A 23539-nucleotide genomic window follows, 5' to 3' on the forward strand; every position below is an offset into this window, starting at 1 on the left:
AGCACTCTCTTACGTCACTCTGAGGCGCCGGAAGTTGGGGTGCGCCGTACCCCGGAGGCCCGCTTGACTGCAAGCGGCTTTTCGCTGAGGGACACGGGCAGCTATGGTCTCAGACGGTGAGGGCTGCGATGGCGGGACCCGGACCCCGGGGCTGAGCAGACTTTACCCGGCCAGGGCCGGCCAAATGGAGTATCAGTATATTCTGGGGGCTGGGTGGAGCTTGTTTGGTCTTTAGAGGAGTAGCGAATGTACTCATTCAGTAAATATTTTTGGAGCGCCTCTTGTGTGCCCGGCGTTATTTCATGCTCTGGGAGATACATAGAGAACGTTACAGACTCGTGGAGGTTACCGTCTAGTGAGCGAGACAGACAGTAGGCAAGTAAATAAAAATAATTTCGAAGGGTGACAAGAGCTGTGACGACAATATAAAGTGATGATGGGGTCGATTGTGATTAGGGGATGATCAAGAAGGAGCTGCTTTCGATAGGGGTCCAGGGAAGACCAGTGATATTGAAACTAAGACTTGAGTGACTTTATAAAGACCCTGTGGCAAGTTGAGCCACTACATTGCAATGGGAAGACGGAAAGGGGGCACCCGGGGGTAGAGGAAGGTGGAGAGACTTTCGTTCATACATTAAGCTACCAGTTATAGAGCCTGATATCTTAAAGGGAGAAAAAAGGCCAGGGTGGTGGGAGTAGGGTGGGCTAGAAGGATGAGATCAAGGAGCTAGCCAGGTGCAGGGCCCTTGTGGGGCTTGATCTCTATTTTAAGTGTAATACAAAGCCGTTTTAGGGCTTTAAGCAAGGTAGGTTTACTATCTGATTTACGATTTTTTTTTTTTTTTTTGGCCACGCAGTATTTTGCGGGATCTTAGTTCCCCGGCCAGGGATAGAACCTGTGCTCCCTGCAGTGGAAGCGTGGAGTCCTAGCCACTGGACCTCCAGGGAAGTCCCTGATTTATGATTTTAAAAGATTACTTTGGCTGCTGTGTGGGACATGGACTGCGGAGAGCAAGAGTAGAAATAGGTCCTTTCAGAGGCCATAACAATTGTGCACGCATCCTTCATCTGTTTTAATCAATATCACAGCCCTGTGAGGGACGCAGACCTTGTATGGCCCCTGTCTACAAATGTGGAGGTAGAGACCCAAAGAAGGAAATTCATAGTGACATTCCATGTGTATATGGATACACACCTCTCCTGACAGGCAGCACTTTCTGTTTTTCTCAGGCTTGATAGTAGCAAGGAAGGCCCTGAGAGTTGGGAGGTGGGACCTGATGGAGAATAAGGCCAAAGGCTTTTGGGTAGAGGAGTGAGGGCCTGTGGGAGACACAATTAAGTGCCTCTTCTGTGCCAGGCACTTTCTTCTGTGATTTATGCAACATTACGTTATTCATTCCTCATTCTTTGAGGAGTCCACGGTTTAGAGGGCAGAGCTGGGAAGAGAGATCAGAAACACAGCTAAGTGTAAAATGAGGTAGTGAGTGCTGTCATGAGAAGAGAAGTGATGCTGTTGGTGTTCAGAAGTAGGCAGTGGGGCTTTGAAAAGCCACAGTCATTAGAGTCAAGCAGATCTGTCTTCAGAGTTGGGTGTTAGCTTTGCTACTTGCTAGCAGGCCATGTGACTTAGAGCAAGTTACTTTCTCTTGCAAAAGAGAAATACCATGTTTCCCCTAATCTAAGATAGTATCGATTATGAAACGTGCTTTTATTTTATTTAATATACCACTAAGAGAAAATAAAATGTGATCAGTCATAAGGGTAAGATGCCATCCTCAGTTCAGCATCTGTCAAACTTAAAAAAAAGAAAGAAAAAGAAAGGAGGGAGTACATCTTATAAGTGGTGAAAGATAGCAAAAGATAGCAATAAGTCCCTTGCTGAGTTGTCAGCATGGGATGGGATGATAGGATTACATGTGCCGGACCTGATGCAGAGGGGCTGAGATTTCCAGTCTCCTGAGATGGGGGAGCCAGGACCTGTTGGAAGACCTAGGGAGGACTTCTGGGTGAAGACGTAGCATTGGTTTGGGGCCTTAGAGAGTAAATAGGATTTGGGTATGTAAGCAGACATCAAAGACGGGGTGGGATTATCCTGATACAGGGAACAGGGAACTGGAGGATGGAAAGTATGGGGGCAGGAAAGGCATTGTTGCTTTTTGCTATTAAATGAGCATCCTGTTTTTTTTGTAACAGTGTGTGCTTATGGGTTCATATGTCTGTCACCTCAGAATGTAGGCTCCTTGAGGGCTTGGACTCAGTATCCTCAACACCTAACACTGGTACTTAGTGTAAATGTTTGTTGAATGAACTAATATGTTAAGTTAGCCTCTTTAGTTGTGTCTGTCACTTTGTAGAGAGTAGCCTAATTTTTTTCACAGTAAAATCTTGACATAGCAAGTGCTTTCCACTCTGGTTTTCACCTTGTTTTTTCCTTTTTTCTTTTTTTTGGCCTCACGGTTTATGGGATTTAAGTTCCCCGACTAGGGATCGAACCCGGGCCCTCTGTAGTGAGAGCTCGGAGTCCTAACCACTGGATCGCCAGAGAATTCCCCTCATTTTCACCTTTTAAAGATTGGTTCCTAAGTATAATTGACCTTGCTGCTAGGTGATTTGATGGACTTGGAGCCAAATTGATTCTGTGTCTCCCTTTAAATCTACCCCCCCTGCCATCCCATGCCTGAAATTCTACTAGTGATTCTAACTACTGGTTAATCTGTGCTTTTTGTCCTTGACCAGCCATTTAAAATGCATATGTCTTTGGATTCATAAAATAGATATTTATTGATCATCCACCACATGCTAGGCATTGTGCTCGGAGCAGAGGATAAGCAGTGACAAAAGAAACAAAGCTTACATTCTAGTGCATGAAAGGTACAGATGTACAGGAGGCAAGCAAGAGCTTGCTAAGGGCCCCCAGAGCTTTAAATCTTTAAAAGAACTTGGCCTTGTGTTAATTTCATGATTGTAGGACGATAAACATGTGAAGGCATGTAGTGGTGCTTGCTCTGGATCTAATTTACAAATCGAGAATGTTAGCTTTGTTTCACTTTTATGAGGCTAATGTTTTTTATTTTTTGTTAATATTTTCAGAAGATGAATTGAATCTTCTGGTTATCATAGTTGATACCAACCCAATTTGGTGGGGAAAGCAAGCATTAAAGGAATCTCAGGTAAGATTGCTTGAGAAGGCTTTTGGATAATTCTGGTTTGACTGAGTATATGTTTATGTTGCTTTTTTATTAAGGTATAATTTACATATCATAAAATTCACCCATTATAATGTACAGTTCAGTGTTTTTTTAAGTAAAAATCACAGTAAAGTTGTTTAACCATCACCACAATTCCGTTTTAGAACATTTGTATTTCCCCCCAAAGTTCCCGTGTGCCTGTTTGCAGTCACTGCTTCTACCCCCTAGTTGTAGGCAACCACTGATCTACTTTCTGTCTCTATGTTGACTTTCCTGGACATTTTATATATCGATTCCATATAATATGTAGTCTTTTTTAAAAAACACTTTCTATTTTGAAATATATTGTTTTGAAATAGTTACAGACTCACAGGAAATTAGAAAAGTGGTACAGAGAGGTCCTGTGTGCCCTGGCTTCAGCGTCTCCCAGTAGTAACATCTTATATAACTGTAGTGCAATAGCGAAACCAGGAAATTGACATCAGTACCATCTACAGCCTTTATTCAAATCACAGCAGTTTTGCATCCACTTGTGTGTGTATGTTTAGTTCTTGCAGTCTTATCACATGTAAGATTTGTGTAACCCCAACCAGAATCAAGATACAGAGCTGGAAAAAAAAAAAAAAAAAAGATACAGAGCTGTTTCATCGCACAGGAGCTCCCTGGTGGAGGCATCCTTCATGGTTGCTGTAACTTTCTAGTCCCTGGTACTAATCTACTAATCTGTTCTTCATCTCTAGAATTTTGTTATGTAAATAAATCAGACAGTATGCAACCTTTGAGGCTGGCTTTTTTTCACTCAACATAATGCCCTTGATCTATTCAAGTCGTTCCATGTACAGAAGTTTGTCCTTTTTATTGCTGAGTAGTAGTCCATGGTGTGATGTACCATAGTTTGTATAATCATTCACCTATCAAAGGACATTTGGGTGGTTTCCAATTTTTGGCTATTACATAAAAAGCTGCTCTGAAAATCTATATACAGGTTTTTGTGTGGATGTAAGCTTTCATTTCTCTGGGATAAATGCCCAGAAGTGCAACTGCTGGGTTGTATGTTAATCACATGTTTGATTTTATAAGAAACTGCTTTACTGTTTTCCAGAGTGGCTATACCATTTTACATTCCCACCAGCAAAGTTCTTTGTATCTTTACCAGCATTTGCTGTTGTGACTTTTTTATGTTAGCTGTTATTATTATTATTATTATTATTAGCCTCACCTTGCAGCATGCAGGGTTTTAGTTCCCCAACCAGGAATTGAACCTGGGCCCTCAGCAGTGAAAGCACAGAGTCCTAACCACAGGACTGCCAGGGAATTCTCTCGTTAATGTTTTATAGTTTTCATCAGACAAGTTTTGTAGATTTATACCTAAATACATGTTTTTTAGCAACTGTAAATGAGTAGTATGTTTCAAATTTTGGTTGCCACCTATTTAATATTAGTATATAGAAATATGATTGATTTTTGTGTGTTGCTCCTCTATGCTGGGACTTTGCTTAACCTACACTTACTTATTAGTCCTAGCAGTGTTTTTTTTTTTGTTTGTTTGTTTTTTTGCTGTACGCGGGCCTCTCACTGTCGTGGCCTCTCCCGTTGCGGAGCACAGGCTCCGGACGCGCAGGCTCAGCGGCCATGGCTCACGGAACCAGCCGCTCCGCGGCATGTGGGATCTTCCCAGACCGGGACACGAACCCGTGTCCCCTGCATCGGCAGGCAGACTCTCAACCACTGCGCCACCAGGGAAGCCCCCCTAGCGGTGTTTTTTAGATTCCTTGGGGTTTTCTAAATAGACAGTCATGTCATCTGCAAGTAGGCACAGTTTTATTTTTTTCCTTTCCAATGAACATACCTTTTATTTTCTTCTCTTGCTTTATTGTACTCATAAGACTTACAGTACTACGTTCAGTAAGAGTGGTGAGAGTGGACATCCTTACCTTGCTCCTGATCTTAGAAGGAAAGCATTCAGTCTTTCACTGTTAAGTATGGTGTAAACTGTAGCTTTTTTTTCTAGATGCTCTTCATCCAGTTCAGGAAGTTCTCTTCCTAGTTTTGCTTGGAGATTTTTATCATGAATGGATGTTAAGTTTTGTCAAATGGTCTTTCTGCATCAATTAATGATTTTTCTCTTTAGCCTGTCAATATGGTGGATTACACTGATTGATTTTCAAATATCGAACAAGCTTTGCATTCCCAGAATAAACCCCACTTGGATTCAGTTTTTATCTGTTTTATGATAGATGCTGGTCTATAGTTTTTTTTTCTTTCTTGTACTGTGTTTGGCTGATTTTGGCTTAAGGGTGACACTGGCTTCATAACTGAATTGGGAAGTGTTCTCTTCCGTTTTCTGGAAGAGATTATTTAGAATTGGTATCAGTTCTTTAAACTTTTGGTATAGTTCTCCAATGAACTTGTCTGGACCTGGAGATTGCTTTTTGGTGAAGTTTTAAACTATGAATTAAATTTCTTTAGTATTAATTAAACTATTTGAATGATCTTTTTCATGTTGGGTGAGTTTTGGTAATAGGTAGTCTTTTGATTTTGGCTTTTTTCACTTAGCATAATATTTTTGAGGTTCATCCATGTTGTAGCATATATTGGTGGTTCCTTTTTATTACTGAACAGTATTTTATAGTATGAATATACCTCTTGCTTCCCTGGTGGCGCAGTGGTTGAGAGTCCGCCTGCCTATGCAGGGGACACGGGTTCGTGCCCCGGTCCGGGAAGATCCCACATGCCGCGGAGCGGCTGGGCCCGTGAGCCATGGCCGCTGAGCCTGCGCGTCCGGAGCCTGTGCCCCGCAAGGGGAGAGGCCACAACAGTGAGAGGCCCGCGTACCGCAAAAAAAAATAAAAAGAAAAAAAAAGCTGCTTTGAATGAATATACCTCTTGTTTATCTGTTCACAGACATTTAGATTGTTTCCCCTTTTTGACTATTATGAATAATGCTGGTAATTCACAAACAAGTCTTTTTATGAGCATATGTTCGCATTTCTCTTGAATAGTTAGAGACCTATGAGTTGAATTACTGGGTAATATGGTAAGTTTAGACTGAACTTTTTAAGACGTTGCCAAACTTTTCAAAAGTTGGTACACCCTGGGACTTCCCTGGTGGTGCAGTGGTTAAGAATCCGCCTGCCAATGCAGGGGACGCAGGTTCGAGCCTTGGTTCAGGAAGATCCCACATGCTGCAGAGCAACAAAGACTGTGTGCCACACTACTGAGCCCGTGAGCCATAACTACTGAAGCCCACGCACCTAGAGCTGGTGCTCCGCAACAAGAGAAGCCACCACGATGAGAAGCCCGTGCACTGCAATGAAGAGTAGCCCCCACTCGCCGCAACTAGAGAAAGCCAGCCCACAGCAACGAAGACCCAATGCAGCCAAAAAATAAAATAAATAAATGAAATAAAATAAAATAAAAAGAAGTGGCCAAAAAAAAAAAGTTGGTACACTCTTTTCCATTCCCATCAGAAATGTATGAGAGTTCCAGTCTTGTCTTCACATCCTTGCTGACACTTGTCTATCTTTTTGATTATAGTCATTCTAGTGTAGGTGGTAATATCTCATTTTGGTTTTAATTTGCATTTCCCTAATGACTAATGATGTTGAGTCTTTTGTTCGTATGCTTATTAGCCATCCATATATTTTCTTTGGTGAAATTTGTATCCAAATATTTTGCCCAATTTAAAAATTTTCAAGTTGGACATTTTCTGAATGGTGTCTTTTTTAAAAATAACTTTATCAAGCTAGAGTTGACATACAATGAGCTGTACATGTTTAAAGTGTTTACTTTGTTATGTTTTAAGTGTTTAATTTGTTATGTTTTCACTTATGTATACATTCATGAAATTATCACCACAATCAAAATAATGAACATATAGATCCATCACCCCCAAAGTTTCTTCCTGTTCCTTTGAATTCATCCCATCCACCTCTCTGCCTGTCCCCTCCCGAGGCAACCAGTGATCTGCTTTCTCTCACTATAGATTAGTTTGCATATTTTAGGTATTTATATATATGGAATCAAACAGTTTTTTGTTTTGGGTTTTTTTTTTTCTTTTTTGGTCTGGTGTTTTCACTCAGCATAATTATTTTGAAATTTGTCCATGTTGCTACATGCATCAGTAGTTCATTCCTTTTTATTGCTGAGTAGAATTCCATTGTACAGCTAGACCAGTATATCACTGCATATTACCATATTCTCCAGGAAGACTGTCTTATTTGGAACTCTCATCAGTGGTGTATGAGGATTCTGGGTTTGTTTGTTTGTTTGTTTTTTTTGGTACCAACACAAGATGCTCTGTTTTCTTATTTTATCTTTTGCCAGTATGATGTACCAAAATGATCTCAGTTTGCTTTTCGTATATTTAATGGTCCTTTGTATTTCTCCTCTGGGGCATTGCCCATTTTTCTCTTTGCATATTCCTTTTATTTATTTATTTTTAATGGTTTGTGGAAACTCTTTATATTAAAGGTTAACTCATCTGTCATACGTTGCACTTATTTTTTTCCAGTTTGTAATTTGCCTCTCACTTTTTTTTTTTTTTTTTTGCGGTATGCGGGCCTCTTGCTGTGTGGCCTCTCCCCTTGCGGAGCACAGGCTCTGGACGCGCAGGCTCAGCGGCCATGGGTCACGGGCCCAGCCGCTCCGCAGCATGTAGGATCTTCCCGGACTGGGGCACGAACCCGCGTCCCCTGCATCGGCAGGCAGACTCTCAACCACTACGCCACCAGGGAAGCCCTCACTTTTTTTGTTTAGTCTTTTTTTTTGCCATACAGAAATTTTAATAGGTTTGTTTTACATTTTCAAAATAGAATGAGTGAAATTTATCAGTTTTATTTTCTGCTTGAAGTATTTCTTTAAGAGAAACATGCTTTATTACATGATTATAAAAATATCCACCTGTGTTTTTTTAGTAATATTAGTACTTGTCAGAATGTAAACTCCATGAAAGAAGGGGTCTTCGCCTGGCATATAATAGGTGCTCAGGATACTTAATGAATGAATTCAAAAGTTTTACAATTACCAATTTAATCAGTATATATTAATTGTCTATTCCATGTGTAGCAATAGTTTTCTAGTAATTTTATCATAGAAGTTGTGATATGTTTGCTATTCACTGAATGTTATGCAGAAAACATTTGTGGAATATTGTAGTGATGTAGAATTGGTTTCATAAGTAAAATTAGAAAACTATAGTTTCTTTTCTTCAGGTTTATCCATATTTTTGCTATGAATATATTTATTTATGAATAAATAGGTTGTATCAATTAACAGTATAACAGCTGGAAAAATAACAGTGAAAATGAATGTCTTTGCATATGATTTCTTGTCTCAGTTGGAATTTTTGTCTTTCTTGGGTTTATATTTCAAATTGGACTGTTTTCATTATTGTGGAGGATGAAAGTGTAGCTGGTAGACAGTTATGTAAGGGAGGAGAAAAAGTAAGGGCAATTCTCTATAACCAGTATTAGTAAAGATTGATGCTACTGACGAAATTATATTTAGGTCATCTCTAGCACAAATCAGTCATCATGTTTATAAAAAAGGACGATATCTCCTTACTTCCCCAGTTCCATCCCATCCCCCAACAGCAATTCTTCCTTCATTTTGCTCTGCTCTGTGGGATCTGACCTGCCATGTGTTGTTTTTCTAAGCAAGTCAGAAATGAGCAAGTCTGTGCTGTTCAGTATTGGAAAACTGTAGGTTTCAAATGTTTTTGACTTTGGAGGGGGGGAGCTCCAGAGCAAAGTTTTAGAAGTGAATAATTGTCTAACATTTAAATGAAATGTTAATCATTTCAAGACCTGACATAACTATTTGGATAGCTAATTTACCTTTCTTTTGTCTTCTGTTTTTCAACAGTTTACTTTATCAAAATGCATAGATGCAGTGATGGTGCTAGGAAATTCTCATTTATTCATGAATCGTTCCAACAAACTTGCTGTGATAGCAAGTCACATTCAAGAAAGGTATGACCATTATGATTACTCTTCCTGTTCAGTGCTTAGGGACCCTTGGACCAGATATTACTGGGGTAGATAAATATACCTCAAATAATAAACTGGTAGTAGGTAAGAATTTGGTATGAAGCATTTCAAGAGACAGTAACCCAGTACCTTCTTTATTCTTCTCGTTTTTTGAGAAAACAGTGGAATCATCAAGATATTCTGTGGTGGTAGACTCATGTTTGCCCACTTGCCTATTTTCTACATTCTTTAAAACTGAAATTTATTATGGAATCTTGAGAGTCTGGAATTGGTGTGGTTTTTGTTACGTGTGCTGGATTTCACTTTGATGTTTAGTGAGGGCTTCAAGTCCTGGTGTAACTAGGTTCTTTTTGGTGTTTTGTTTTTCTGTTTCAGTCGATTCTTATATCCTGGAAAGAATGGCAGACTCGGAGACTTCTTTGGAGACCCTGGCAACGCTTCTTCTGAATTTACTCCCTCAGGAAGCAAAGATGGAAAATATGAGTTGCTAACAGCAGCAAATGAAGTTATTGTTGAAGAGATCAAAGATCTAATGACCAAGAGTAACTGCTTTCAGCTTTTTTTTTTCTTCCATTATTGCTGTTTGCACGTGGAGTTGAGTGTGGAGGTCCTTGAGGCTTTGAGTCCAAAACTTTGAGCATCTCGATACTATTTACTTCATTCTGTCTTTTCTTTTAAAAAATCTTTTCCATCAAAGCCTGTGCATTAGCTGCCTGACCTCTGCAGCATTGACCCTGTTCACCATCCTCCACTTCTTAAAATACTCTGGTTTCTGAGGATAGCCTGTTGACCTATTTTTCCTCTTTTTTGGACCATTCTTTCTTCCATTTCTGACTTTTTCTTCTTAAAAATATATACATTTTTTTATTCTGCCGGGTTATTTTCTTATTTTCTCCCTCTGCGTGTTCTCATCCACTCTTGTCATTAATTATCATTTATTTATGAACACTTCCCAGTTTTTGTCTCTAATCTGGCCTTTCTTTCAACTTGCAAATATCTCCACTTAAATGTCCCACAGTCTCATTAACACGGCCCAGACCAGTTTCATTGTCTTTTCTCTCAGACCACCATTTCCATTTCCTATTTCTGTCACCCCCCCAGCCACCTACTTCTGCAAAATTTTCTGTTTTGACTCCTTCCTCCTCATCCAGCATCTAATCAGCTATGAGATCCTATTAATCTATCCTCAGCAGTATCTCCGAAGTCTGACCCCTTATTACCTGCCATCTAGCTGAGCCTTGGCAGTGCTGACGTTTTGGGCTGGGTGATTCTTTATTGTGGGGCTTTCCTGTGCTTTGAAGGGTACTTAGCAGCATCCCTGGCCTCAACCAACTGGATGCCGTAATATCCCCCGGTTGTGAGAACCAAATGTCTCCCATGGGGCACAGTTGTCCAGGTGGAGAGCCTTTGCTCTAGATCGTTGTTACTAACTTCTTAACCGACTCCTGTCTCTCTCCGTTCCAGTCTTTCCACTCAGCATCTAGAGGTATCATCCTAAATATCAGAGCTGCTGTTCCCGCCCTTAAAGACCTTTTGCTGAATCCCTGTTGCCTGCAGGCAGTGGTTTCAATCTGTCTCCTGTGTCCAAATCACCTGTAGGGAAAAGGCAATTCTAGAGACAGAAAGTGGATTAATGATTTCTCCTGGGGCTGGGGAGGAGCAGAGAAGTGATGGGAATGGGCCCAAGTGATCTTTCGGGGTGATGGAAATGTTCTACAGTTGGATTGTGGCGAGGATTTACATCCCTATAAATTTACTAAAAATCATTGACTTGTGTGCTTAAAAAGATAATTTTGTGATCTGTAAGTTATACCCCAATAAAACTGTTAAAAATCACCTGGAGGGCTTGTTAAAATGAAATACTGAACCCCACTCCATAGTTTCTGATTCATTGGGTTTAGGGAGGGCCCAAGAATTTGTGTTTCTATTGAGTTCCCTGGTGATATTCCTACAGCTGGTTCTCGAATCATGTTTTGAGCAACCACTGGCCCCCAGGGCAAAGTCCCAACTTCTCAGTATAGTGTTCCAGACCTTTCCTGGTCTGACCTCCCCATGGGGTATCAGTGCTCCTGGACCAGTTGCAGGCCCTGTTCGCACAGCGTGTCAATCTGGGCTCCCCACCTTCTTGTGCTGAAGGTATAGAATTTTTATTTTTATGAGAGTGACTGTTTTTCACTCAAGTCTCTGAATAAGTTGTAAACCTCGTCCCTGCCTCCCACAGCCAGGGCACTTTCTCCAGTCCTCTTATCACGGCTTTCCCAGGCAGGTGGGAGGCAGTGGGAAGGGCTCGGGGCCTGGCCAGGGGCCACTGTCCAGGCTGCCTGCAGTTGCACAGGGCCTCTGCTACTGCTTAGGTCATTGAGCAACCGCAACCTTCCCCAGTAACACCAGGATACTTTTTATTATCTGTTTTTTATAACATAACCATTTTAACCATTTTTAAGTGTACAGGTCAGTGGCGTTAAGTACATTCACGCTGTTGTGCAAAATCACCACTGTGCATTTCCAGAACTGTTTCATCATCGAAAACTGAAACTTAATACCCATTAAGCAACAACCCCCCATTCCTGCCCCTTCAGCCCCCAACCACCGGGGTATTTTAAATTGAGAAAATGTTTAAAAATTGCTTATCTATGTTTTTAAACCCAGTTTGAAAATGTCATCTGATTTCATTCATGAAGAAGAATGCTTTGGTTTGAAAATGATTTTAGGTCAAGAAAGTACCTAAAAATTCCCTTTTTAATGTTTTTTGTTATCTACAGGTGACATAGAGGGTCAACATACAGAAACTCTGCTGGCAGGATCCCTTGCCAAAGCTCTTTGCTGTATCCTTGGTGTTTTAATCATTCAGAAGGTGTTTTCTTGTAATAAAGAGATCTGAACTTGTGATAGTTCTCAGAACCTTGGGTGCCCATGTTAATGGAAGGCATGAGTGTTCTAAAGTGGTAGATAATCAAAAAGTAGTTTATCTTGGCTTTGACATGTTTTTAGGACAAGCTAAGAATGAGAAGACTCTAGTTTCTCCAGCGTGTCTTGCTCATAATTCATTGTTCCTCAGGATGCTTCTTTGCTTCTTATTAGACAAATTAAAAAAAATTTTTTTTTCATCTCTCGTGTTGGAAGCAGGGTTTAATTTAAAAAGCCATTTACTAACCCTGGGGCTTATTAAATGAGCAGCTGCTTCTCTGCGGGAGAATGCATTATTTTGCACACCTTTATAAGCATTTTGATTATGTTTGTGTGATATTTTCTCAGCCTTAAGTAATTTAGTTTGTTAGTTTTGTACAATATTGAGTCTGTCCAGACCTTGATTGGGGGTGTCTGATCATCTGGGTATGCTTTTCAAATTCATTATCTCATTTGATGGTGTATTGATTTACTTGTGTTCCCAGTATTCAAATCCAGGACATGGTGGATAATCATAGAACAAGCAGGTGGATAATCAAAGAACAATCAAATCTACTAATTTTAATTTTCTGGGATAAAGATCATATTTTGGTCGGGTTACAAAGCCCACTTGATTACAGAGTTAGTAATTGGAAGCTCCCAATCAGTCTTGTTTTATGTGTTTATTGTGGGCCTTGGAGCTTTTCCTTTTTTCAGCTGGGTGGATGCTGGATTTATTTAACTAAAATTGAGGTTATTTTTCTGTTTACTATTAGTATTTATGAAATAATATTTTAAAATTCCTTAATGCTAAGAAAATAAGACATTCATAGAATGAGCAAGGATGTTAAAGGTAGGCACCTACATTCTTCTATGAGACTGTAATCTTTATTTTACTACTATAACTTTCAGGTACTGTTTAAAAATTGGTGAGAAAACCTTATATGTAATATGTTTAATAAGATTCAGTTAAATTGTTCACTGTTTTTATCTCTTTATAGATAATCAGGAAATGAAATCAAGGATATTGGTAAGATTAAAAAGATATCAAAACGATGTTTTTATACCAGCTAAAGCCAATTAGAAAACATAATGGGAAATAAGACCCATTTATAATAGAAACAATAATTATTAAGTACCCAGAATTAATTAACAAGGAATACATAAAATTGATTATGATGAAAAATGAAAATTCTGAGAGACATGAAATAATTGAATAAATGGAGAGCCATATTTTTTCTTTTTAAAATTCGTACTTTATTATTTATTTATATTGTTTTTAACATCTCTGTTGCAGTATAATTGCTTTAGAATGGTCTGTTAGTTTCTGCTTTATAACAAAGTGAATCAGCTATACATATACATATGTCCCCATATCTCCTCCCTCTTGCATCTCCCTCCCTCCCACCCTCCCTATCCCACTCCTCTAGGTGGACACAAAGCACCAAGCTTGTCTCCCTGTGCTATGCGGCTGCTTCCCACTAGCTATCTGTTTTACATTTGGTGGTATATATATGTCCATGCCACTGTCTCACTTAAAAATATGGAACGCTTCACGAATTTGCGTGTCATCCTTGCGCAGGGGCCATGCTAATCTTCTCTGTATGGTTCCAATAAAATTTGTATTTTTTTAAAATTGAAGTATAGTTGACATACAATATTATTTATGTTACAGGTGTATGATACAGTGATCCACAATTTCTAAAGGTTATACTCCATTTATAGTTATTATAAAATATTGGCTATATTCCCCATATTTTTGTACAGTTGTACAGTGTATCCTTGTAGCTTATTTTATGCATAATAATTTGTACCTCTTACTCCTTTACCCCTATATTGTCCCTCCCCTCTTCCCTCTCCCCACTGGTAACCACTAGTTTTTGGAGATCCATACTTTATTCTTCAATGTCAATTTTTCCAATATTAAACTGTAAGTTCAATGCAATCTCAGAATATTAATCAGATTTTTTTTTCCTGGCAGAGTGGGGGGATTTAAGACAGTCAACAGTTTATCTGAAAGAATAAATCAATGAGAATAGCCAGGAGCTTTCTGAAAGAAAATGGTAGGCAGGAACTTGCTCTAGTTGACTTAAAGAAAGACACACAACATAAGAGTTGTGAGTTGTTAAGTTTTATCCAGAGTCTTACTGAGGATTATAGCCCAGGAGACAGCCAGTCAGCTGTGAGGAAACTGCCCCAAAGAGGTAGGGGAGAAGCCAGTTTATATGTGATTTTTTGGCTAGGAAATTCATGCAGTCAAGCATATATCTTGGTAAAAGATTACGGCTAATCACGAAGAACAGATATCTCAAGTTAGTGATTTTAGTGCTTTTCTATTTCTTTTTTCAGTTCTTGTCTGCGAAGAGGCAAGAATCTGGGGTCATTGAAATTCTTCCTGAGATATGCATCTAACTATCTAAAGGCCTATTTATCCAAAGCACAGAGTCCCTCATCCTGTTTTTCATCCTGAACTCCTCTCAGGGTGCGCTGTCGGTGGGCAGCTGCAGTGAGTTCCCCGTTAACCCTTGTAGAACTGGGTAGTGAGCAGTTCTCTTTGTTCTTCTTTGTGCACACTCCTTTAGGCATTAAAACACATTATAAAGCTACAGTAACTGTGGTTCTGGTATAGTAGTAGGCAAACAGATAATGGAAAAGACTAGAGTCCAGAAACCAGGTACAGTGGGGTTTGACATATGATAAATGAAACACTTCAAGTTAGTGGGAGGGAAATGGATTATTCAATAAAAGGTACTGGGCCAGTTGATTGGCCATTTGCGGGAAAGCAAAGCTAGATCTCACTGCTTATACCTAAACACATTCTAGTAAAGATCAAACATTTCAATGTAAAAATTCAAGTCATAAAAGCTCTAGAAGAAAATATCTGTTTATAGTCTTGTGTCGATGAGTATCTTGCTAAGCATGATATGAAACTTTAAAAGGAAGCGTAAGACCTCAAAAAAATAAACCCCCCAAAACAAGGATGGGAAAAAAAAACTATTAGGAAAAAGTACTTTCAGTATAGCTACCTGACAGGATTAATGTAATATTTCTAAAATAAAAAAGAGCTCTTGTAAATTAATTTTTAAAAGTCAGGGTTGACTCTAAAGAAACAAGTGGGAAACGAGCAATCTGCAGAAGAGGAAATGAAAATGACCAGTTAGCATTTGGCAATATGGTCAGCCCTACTAGTAGTTATTCCCTTGCATCGCCCATGGGAGGATAAACTGGTACAGCTTTTCTGGAGGGCAGTTCGGTAGTATGTATCAAAATTAAATGTGCAGACACTTCAGTAATCTCACTGATTATTTTAGGAGCTAATCGGAGAGTTGTGCAAAGGGTAGATGAGAGCGTTCGTTAGAGCATTGTCTAAAACCGAGGTTTGGAAACTGCTTCAATGTCTTCTATAGATAATTGGTTAAATGGTGGAAATCTATGAACTCAGCATGAAGGATAGTTACATCCAAATTTATTGATGTAAGATTTTACCCCCAGATATTGTGGACTGAAAAAGCAGGTTGCAGAACACTAGATAGAGTATCATCCTGGGGGGTGTATGTGTGAGTATATATACATGGCCACATAAGTGCTCTTTAGAAACTATTAACAAGGGTTATTTCTTGAGGGATAGGATTTTGGGGAGATTTTTGCAGTCATCTTTACAGTTTTAGGTATTATTTAATAATAACTTCAAAGACAAATTAGAAAGATGATATTGGTTGTAATTTGTAGTATATTGTGATGACATTTGAGTGAGAATACTAGGATGTGGCTGAAAGGTATTAACATGGATGTGATTTTTAGGTTATTAAGGCTGCAGAAGACAGCACGTTGCAGTATATGAACTTCATGAATGTCATCTTTGCAGCACAGAAGCAGGTGAATTGAGAGCCTTCTTTTTAAAGAATATTTGTTTCATAATGAAGGAGTTAATTTTATTGTTTGAATGACCTACTTAGAGAAGTATTCTGACTAGATACTTATTAAGGGGTTGGGAATCTGGAATCCATATTTTGTACAATACTAGTCATTTCTCTATTTTGGGTCCTGGACCCTTGAGAATCTGATGGGTCCCCAGAAAAGTATGCACTCAAACAGTTTTGCAGATAGTTTTGTGGTATTCCTGCAACCATTTAGCCCATCCTTGGACCCCAGGCTAAGAATTCTAGGTTTTATAGTTTGCTGCATACCTTGCTTCAATTTCTCTGTCTCTTTGCTTCAGGGAGGTCTTAAAAAGATTTGATATTTTTACTTTGCAAATAACCGAAGTGTTCAGATGAGTTATCACTAATACGTTTTCTTCTTTGATATGTTAAAAAAAAAAACTTCCTTAAAACTTCAGTTTTAACCTAAAGTGCTACTATAGCCATGTAAAATATTCTCCATCTTGGAGTGGTAGCATGATATAGTGAAAAGACCATGGACTTTGGGGACAGGCAGACTGGGGGTGACAGCACTGCTTCCCCTTGGCTCTGTGACCACCGCCCGGCCAAGGCCTGGGTGCTTCAGCTGTAAAATGAAGATCAAATATCTACCTTGCAGAGTTATGCATGTTAAATGAGCCATTTTAAGAATAGAGTCTGGCATATAGTAGGTTCTCACTGTAAGGTAGTCATTATTATTCCTATAATATTTTTTGAAATGTTCATTTCAGAATATTTTGATTGATGCCTGTGTGTTAGACTCCGATTCAGGACTCCTCCAACAGGTATATTTTATTTTATTTTTATTTATTTTTTAAAATAAATTTATTTATTTATTTATTTAATTTATTTTGGCTGCCTTGGGTCTTCGTTGCTGTGCACGGACTTTCTCTAGTTGCAGCGAGTGGGGGCTATTCTTCGTTGCAGTGTGCAGGCTTCTCATTGCGGTGGCTTCTCGTTGTGGAGCGTGGGCTCTAGGTGCGCGGGTTTCAGTAGTTGTGGCTCGCGGGCTGTAGAGCACAGGCTCAGTAGTTGTGGTGCATGGGCTTAGTTGCTCCATGGCATGTGGGATCTTCCCGGGCCAGGGCTCGAACCTGTGTCCCCTGCGTTGGCAGGCGGATTCTTAACCACTGCACCACTAGGGATGCCCAAAAGGTATATTTTAAATGAATGCTTGGTATTGGTGGTTATGAAAGCGTGGTGTGTTCTCTTACTTTTTGTTAAATGCTTTTCATCTACCAGTCTTCACACATTTTTATTTTTTAATATTTTATTTATTTGCTTATTTAGGCTGTGCCGAGTCTTAGTTGCGGCATGCGGGATCTAGTTCCCTGACCAGGGATTGAACCTGGGCCCCTGCACTGGGAGCTCGGAGCCTTACCCACTGGACCACCAGGGAAGTCCCCACACATTTTTAAGGATTAGCCTGTATGATGCTTTAGGTTAGAGCACCAACATCTCTCTGGTTTCTTTGATATTTTTACTTACATTTTACACAATGATTTGATTGAATTTGTAAAAGTAATTTACACATTAAAACAAATTCAAGCAACACAGAAAAGTATTTTTTAAAAGTTAAAAAAAGGGCTTCCCTGGTGGCGCAGTGGTTGAGAGTCCGCCTGCCGATGCAGGGGACATGGGTTCATGTCCCGGTCCAGGAAGATCCCACATGCTGCAGAGCGGCTGGGCCCGTGAGCCATGGCCGCTGAGCCTGCGCGTCCGGAGCCTGTGCTCTGCAACGGGAGAGGCCACAACAGTGAGAGGCCCGCATACCGCAAAAATAAAAATAAAAATAAAAATTCCCTTCAAATCCTATCATCTGAAAGTTACTGTTGTTAGTATTAGGTGAACAGCATGACAGATCTCTCTATACATACAGATGGAAGAATAGGTCACTAAGCAAAGACTTTTATAAAAATAGGATCATATTCCAGATCTGCGCTATCCTTTATGGTAGCCATATGGCTGCTGAGCTCTTGAAATGAGTCTGATCTGAATTGAGGTGTGCATAAGTATACACACTGAATTTCAAAGACTTAGTATTGAAAAAAACAATGTAAAATATCTCATTAATGATACTTATACTGATTACATGTTAAAATGATAACATTTTGGATATATTGAGTTAAATAAAAATGCTCTTAAAATTAATTTTATCTCTTTTTTTAAAAATAAATTTATTTTTGGCTGCATTTGATTTTCCTTGCCGTGCACGGGCTTTCTCTAGTTGCAGCGAGTGGGGGCTACTCTTTGTTTCAGTGCATGGGCTTCTCATTGCGGTGGCTTCTCTTGTTGCAGGGCACGGGCTCTAGGTGCGTGGGCTTCGGTAGTTGTGGCACACGGGCTCAGTAGTTGTGGCTTGTGGGCTCGGGCGCAGGCTCAGTAGTTGTGGCGCACGGGCTTAGTTGCTATGCGGCATGTGGGATCTTCCCGGACCAGGGCTTGAACCCATGTCCCCAGCAATGGCAGGCAGATTCTTAACCACTGCGCCACCAGATGTTATTTTTAATCAAAATATGAAACTGAATTTTACTTTAACTAAAAAGGGAAAAGAAAAAAAAACAGAAATAAGACTGAAGAAATTACTAAACTTTTGATAAACATTTTTTGACTGCAAGAAATATTATTTCCTAAAAGATTAGTTAAAAGCACAAAATCGTAGAAAACTTTGAGTTTAGGTTACTGCTGGGGATGCGTGGGGAAAGGGAGATACAACCAGAAAGTACACCAGCTACAAAGGTTCTAGAATTATCCTTTTTCTTAAGCTTGATGGTAAGTGCATGGTGTTTGTTGGGAATGTGAAAAGGTACAGCCACTTTGGAATACAGTCTGAAACTTCCTCAGAAAGTTAAACATAGAATTACCAGTTGAGTCCACAATTCCATTCTTAGATATATATTTAAGAAAAATGAAAACGTGTCCATAAAAGATACTGTACGTGAATATTCATAGCTGTGCTATTCATAATAACCCAGAAGTGGAAACAACTCAAATGCCCATCAGTGGATGAACGGATAAATAAATTGTGGTCTATCCATGCAATGGAATATTATTTGGTCATAAAAGGGAATGAAGTACTGATACATGCTACAATATGAATGTACCTTGAAAACATTATCCTAAGTGCAAGAAGTAAAAGGAAACATATTGTCTGATTCCATTTGTATGAAGTGTTCAGAATAGGCAAATCCATAGAGACAGAAGGCAGATGAGTGGTTGCCAGGGGAAAGGAGGGATGGAGAATCACTGTTAATGGGGATGGGATCTCTTTTTAGGGTGATGAAAATGTTCTGCAACTAGATAGCGGTGACAGTTGCACAACTGTATGAATATTCTAAAAACTAGTAAATTGTACACTTTAAAAGGGTGAGTTTAATAGCATGTGAATTACGTCTCAAAGATACAATGAGAATGAATAAACATGGCAAGAATAGAAATTTATCAGTAGCAAACTAACAGGAAAAAGGGCTTGTATTCTTATACTACAGTCTTCAAAGGGTGAAAGGGTGTGGGCCAAGGGGAACGCAAGATATTTTAACATCTGAAGAGGTAGCTGCAAGTTTCTGGTCCTCCTGCACTCTGGGAAGAGATTCCCTTTTAATTCGCTGTGTCGTATCTTCCTCTCCTTTTGGAGACCTGAAGAGTTGCTGGTGAGAATGACCTCCCGCTGGAAAAGCTAAGCGAGTGCTGGTTTGGCTGAGAGCCCTTTGTCTTGCAGGCTTGTGACATCACAGGGGGACTGTACTTGAAGGTGCCTCAGATGCCCTCCCTTCTGCAGTATTTACTGGTAAGGAAATGTCAACAGTGAACCTAATGCCTTGAGTCCAGTGAGACCCCTGTTTCCTGGGGAATGAACGGGAGTAAGATGGCTGATGCTTAGTAACTGGAAGAAAGGAACAGAGGGGTGACCTAGGGAATTCGAACTTAAGGGAGTCTTTGGACCCTGTAAGCTGTATGCGGAATGCTGTATGCCTGTGTGGTGGTGCTCAATAATTGTGGAATGGCTAGAAACACATTTCTAATAGTCTATTTCTAATAGACTTTCAAGGAAAATCTAATTTAGTATTCTCAGTGTTTACTGGCTAATATCTGCTATCTGTGTCCTGGATTCGGGTTGTTTTCCCCAATGTTTTAAATAAAATTTCCTTGCTTTTTTTTTAAACAGTGGGTTTTTCTTCCTGATCAAGATCAGAGGTCTCAGTTAACCCTTCCACCCCCAGTTCACGTTGACTACCGGGCTGCTTGCTTCTGCCATCGAAATCTCATTGAAATCGGCTACGTGTGTTCTGTGTGCTTGTCAAGTAAGTTCACGTAGCGCTGAGTTTTTCTATGTTGTGGAGGAGTGTGCAGAAAACATCTCCAACTATGTGACTGTTAGACCGTCCTGTTCATTTTTCGTTTTTTCAATTTGCAGTATTCTGCAACTTCAGTCCTATCTGCACTACATGCGAGTAAGTATCTTTGAGGCTGTGTGGCTGGCTTGCCCTTTATAGAGATTTAGAGCATTAAAAAGTATTTCCTTCTCTGTGTTATTTCAGGACAGCCTTTAAGATTTCTCTCCCTCCTGTACTGAAGGCCAAGAAAAAGAAACTGAAAATGTCCGCATGACAGTAAAAATTGTTTCCCCATCACTTAGAGCTATTAATAGAAATTATATGGCAGAATCTTTGTTAGGAAGGCTCTGAAAAAAATAGAGATATGTGTAAGATAAATTTTAGTGAACTTTCTTACAGGAAATATACTAAAACAGCATCCTCATCCTATGCTTCCTGGGGGCTGATTTATTTGAGGGAGTCATTCTATGCAATGTACCCTAAAATTTTTTCTGACTGGTTTTTGTCCAGAAATGGAGGAAGAAAGCACAAATTTGTGATTTTTTTTTTTTAAATGAGGTGATCGTTTGTCAAAGCCATTCTGTACTGACTGATTATAAGTGTCAGAACCTACCAAGTCTAGGTTCTTACTGTGAAATGTATGATGTGAAATTTGAACACAGTTTTGGAAAAAGTGACTATTTATGGAGTAATGGCATCAATCAAGATAGAACATGTTACTTGAGTCAACACTTCGACAGTAGTCACATAAATAAAATCCTTGTTTTCTAGATTGAGATTTAGCTCCAGATATTAGCAGATACTTATTCTTTTGTCTGACATTAGTACATGTTTGGTCAGAGTTATCCAAATGATAGTTTGTCACTGAATATCTCTAAAATCTGATTTTAAGTGAGTAAGGAGAGTGAGTGCAGTAGTCTGGTGGGAACTTTTTCTTTAAGAACAGTTGTGTGAAGAGCTTATTTGTGAAAGCCAGGGTCTGGGTTCTGAGGGGGAATTTCTTGGGGAGAATGGATTCTGTACAGTGAAGTGTTGCCCCACATAGAATTCATCCCTTTTTTAATGAGGAGGGGGAAAGCATTAATACTGGAGAACTGTTCTCTAGAAGTTTTGGACTTAATACTGAAAAATTCTATAAGTTCAAAAGAAAAATTATTTGCAACAATAAAAAACTTATTTTTCTATGTAACCTTGAAGTTATTAAAAGTCCTTTTAAATTCCAGCAGAGTGTAGGAAGCATTTTTAGGAATGGTGGCCAATTTAATTTTTTTTAAAAAGTAAATTGACAAAGACCTATTTGTGTATACAACCTTGTATATAAATAAGATTTTAATTTTCTCTTGATACCATCTCAGAAACTGAGTCTCATTTAAGCAATTTGGTGTTTGGTTGGATTATTTCAAGTAGATTTTGTATTCTGCATTTTCAGTTTTGTTAACAAATACACAAAGATTTTGGTGATCACTTTGCAAGTATTTGCTAACCTTTAAGAATCTGTTTGTCTTTTAAAAATAATATTTAATATTTCACAGCCTAACTATGTATAATGGAGATCTCTATTTTAAGTCTAGGAAACAAAGAATCATATATCTAAAGATGAATAATTTCAAACAAGCTGATAAGGTTTTTGTTATTACTTTTTCATTTGACATGTTTTATGAACTGGCCTAATTCTGTTTAAATTTTATTTTTAACAGTTGTGTTTGTTTATTTTGTATAAATGTTTATAATAAAATAATTTAAACTTTCATATTTGCTTATTTCCTCTCATTCATTGTTTATTTCATGCTCATTCAATTCATCTTCAACTCTGTACTTTTAACCTGGATTTGGTCACATGTCAGACAGTTTTTTTTTTTTTCAGACAGTTTTTTATTCAACTCTGAAGAACTTTAATTTCAAATCTTGCCAAAACTCTCACAAAAATATTGTTACAAATACTATACAATTATAGATTGATATGAAATTTTTAATACAAGATTTCTTACACACCATACATGGATTCTCGCAGTGAATTGGTTCACCACTGCTCTGATGGCTAACAAAATGAGTGAACATTTATTGAGTGCTTACTATATGCCAGGCATTAGCCTAAGCTCATTAGATATGCTACCTCACTTAATTCTCACACAATCCTATTTGGGAGAGACTATTATCTCCTTTTAAAAGATGAGGAAGGACTTCCCTGGTGGTCCAGTGGCTAAGCCTCTATGCTCCCAATGCAGGGGACCCGGGTTCCATCCCTGGTCAGGGAAATAGATCCCACATGCGCAACTAAAGATCCTGCATGCCTCAATGAAGATCCCGAGTGCTGCAACTAAGACCTGGCACAGCCAAATGAATGAATGAATTAATTAATTAATGGCTTCCCTGGTGGCCCAGTGGTTAAGAATCTGCCTGCCAGTGCAATGGACACGGGTTCAGGCCTTGGTCTGGGAAGATCCCACATGCCGCGGAGCAACTACGCCCATGTGCCACAACTACTGAGGCTGCACTCTACAGTCCACGTGCCACGACTACTGAGTCCGTGAGCCACAACTACTGAACCCCGCACGCCTAGAGCCCATACTCCTCAACAAGAGAAGCCACCGCAATGAGAAACCCGCACAACAAAGAGTAGCCCGTGCTCACCGCAACTAGCAACTAGCACACAGCAACGAAGACCCAACGCAGCCAAAAATAAATAATAATAATAAAGATGAGGAAGCCCAAGCTTAGAGAGGTTAAGTGACTTTCCCAAGGTCACTTAATGTAGAAGGAAGGTGAAACCCAAACCAGGCAGTCCGACCTCAGAGCCTGCACGCTTAGTTACCGAACTATAATAACGCTTGAGATACTTTGAGGCTACCGACATAAAAAGGAATTTTTTTTCAGGCAGAATTTTGATGCTTTTGCATCTCCCTAATGCTGGGCAAAACCTCTTGTGTGTTCTTTGATAAGACCTGCTTTCGGAGTTCTGAGAGCTCTGTGTGGTACAAACAAAGCCTTCAAAAAACTGGGAAAATAATAAAAACAATTCAACAACACAATTATAGCACTGCAGCCTCACCCCCTTTTTGTCCCTCCCCCCAAATCACCGTAAAAATCAAGTTTATTAAGTTGCTTGTTTACAATCCAGTGTCTGTAGGCTCGCTCTTGCATTAACTCCAGGTTGTTTGAATTAACTGCAGGTTGGAGGAACTCTGGCTTTTAAAATGAACACGCTTTCCTACTTTTTCGTG

General features: G+C 39.3%; 1 protein-coding gene and 1 pseudogene across 3 annotated transcripts; one reads left to right on the plus strand and one right to left on the minus strand.

Annotated features, from left to right (window-relative positions):
* The first annotated feature begins 16 nt into the window (after positions 1-16).
* GTF2H3 (general transcription factor IIH subunit 3) lies at positions 17-22068 on the plus strand. 3 transcript variants are annotated; one of them, XM_004276659.4, is made up of 13 exons: positions 17-116; positions 3091-3170; positions 9054-9160; positions 9554-9720; positions 11941-12003; positions 12888-12917; positions 13066-13094; positions 15866-15940; positions 16716-16769; positions 19703-19771; positions 20150-20285; positions 20399-20435; positions 20523-22068. In XM_004276659.4, the coding sequence occupies exons 1-13, from the start codon at positions 104-106 to the stop codon at positions 20590-20592; spliced, it is 930 nt and encodes a 309-aa protein (XP_004276707.1). In that variant the 5' UTR covers positions 17-103; the 3' UTR covers positions 20593-22068. The 3 variants fall into 3 exon arrangements, with proteins under 3 accessions (XP_004276707.1, XP_049553586.1, XP_033296655.1); XM_049697629.1 differs by lacking the exons at positions 17-116; positions 9054-9160; positions 9554-9720 and having other exon boundaries at positions 3103-3170; XM_033440764.2 differs by lacking the exons at positions 17-116; positions 3091-3170; positions 9554-9720 and having other exon boundaries at positions 9048-9160.
* LOC117195408 (uncharacterized) lies at positions 13602-13701 on the minus strand (annotated as a pseudogene).
* Positions 22069-23539: the final 1471 nt, after the last annotated feature.

This window comes from Orcinus orca, chromosome 15, assembly GCF_937001465.1.
Source record: "Orcinus orca chromosome 15, mOrcOrc1.1, whole genome shotgun sequence".
NCBI classification, from domain to species: Eukaryota; Metazoa; Chordata; class Mammalia; order Artiodactyla; family Delphinidae; genus Orcinus; species Orcinus orca.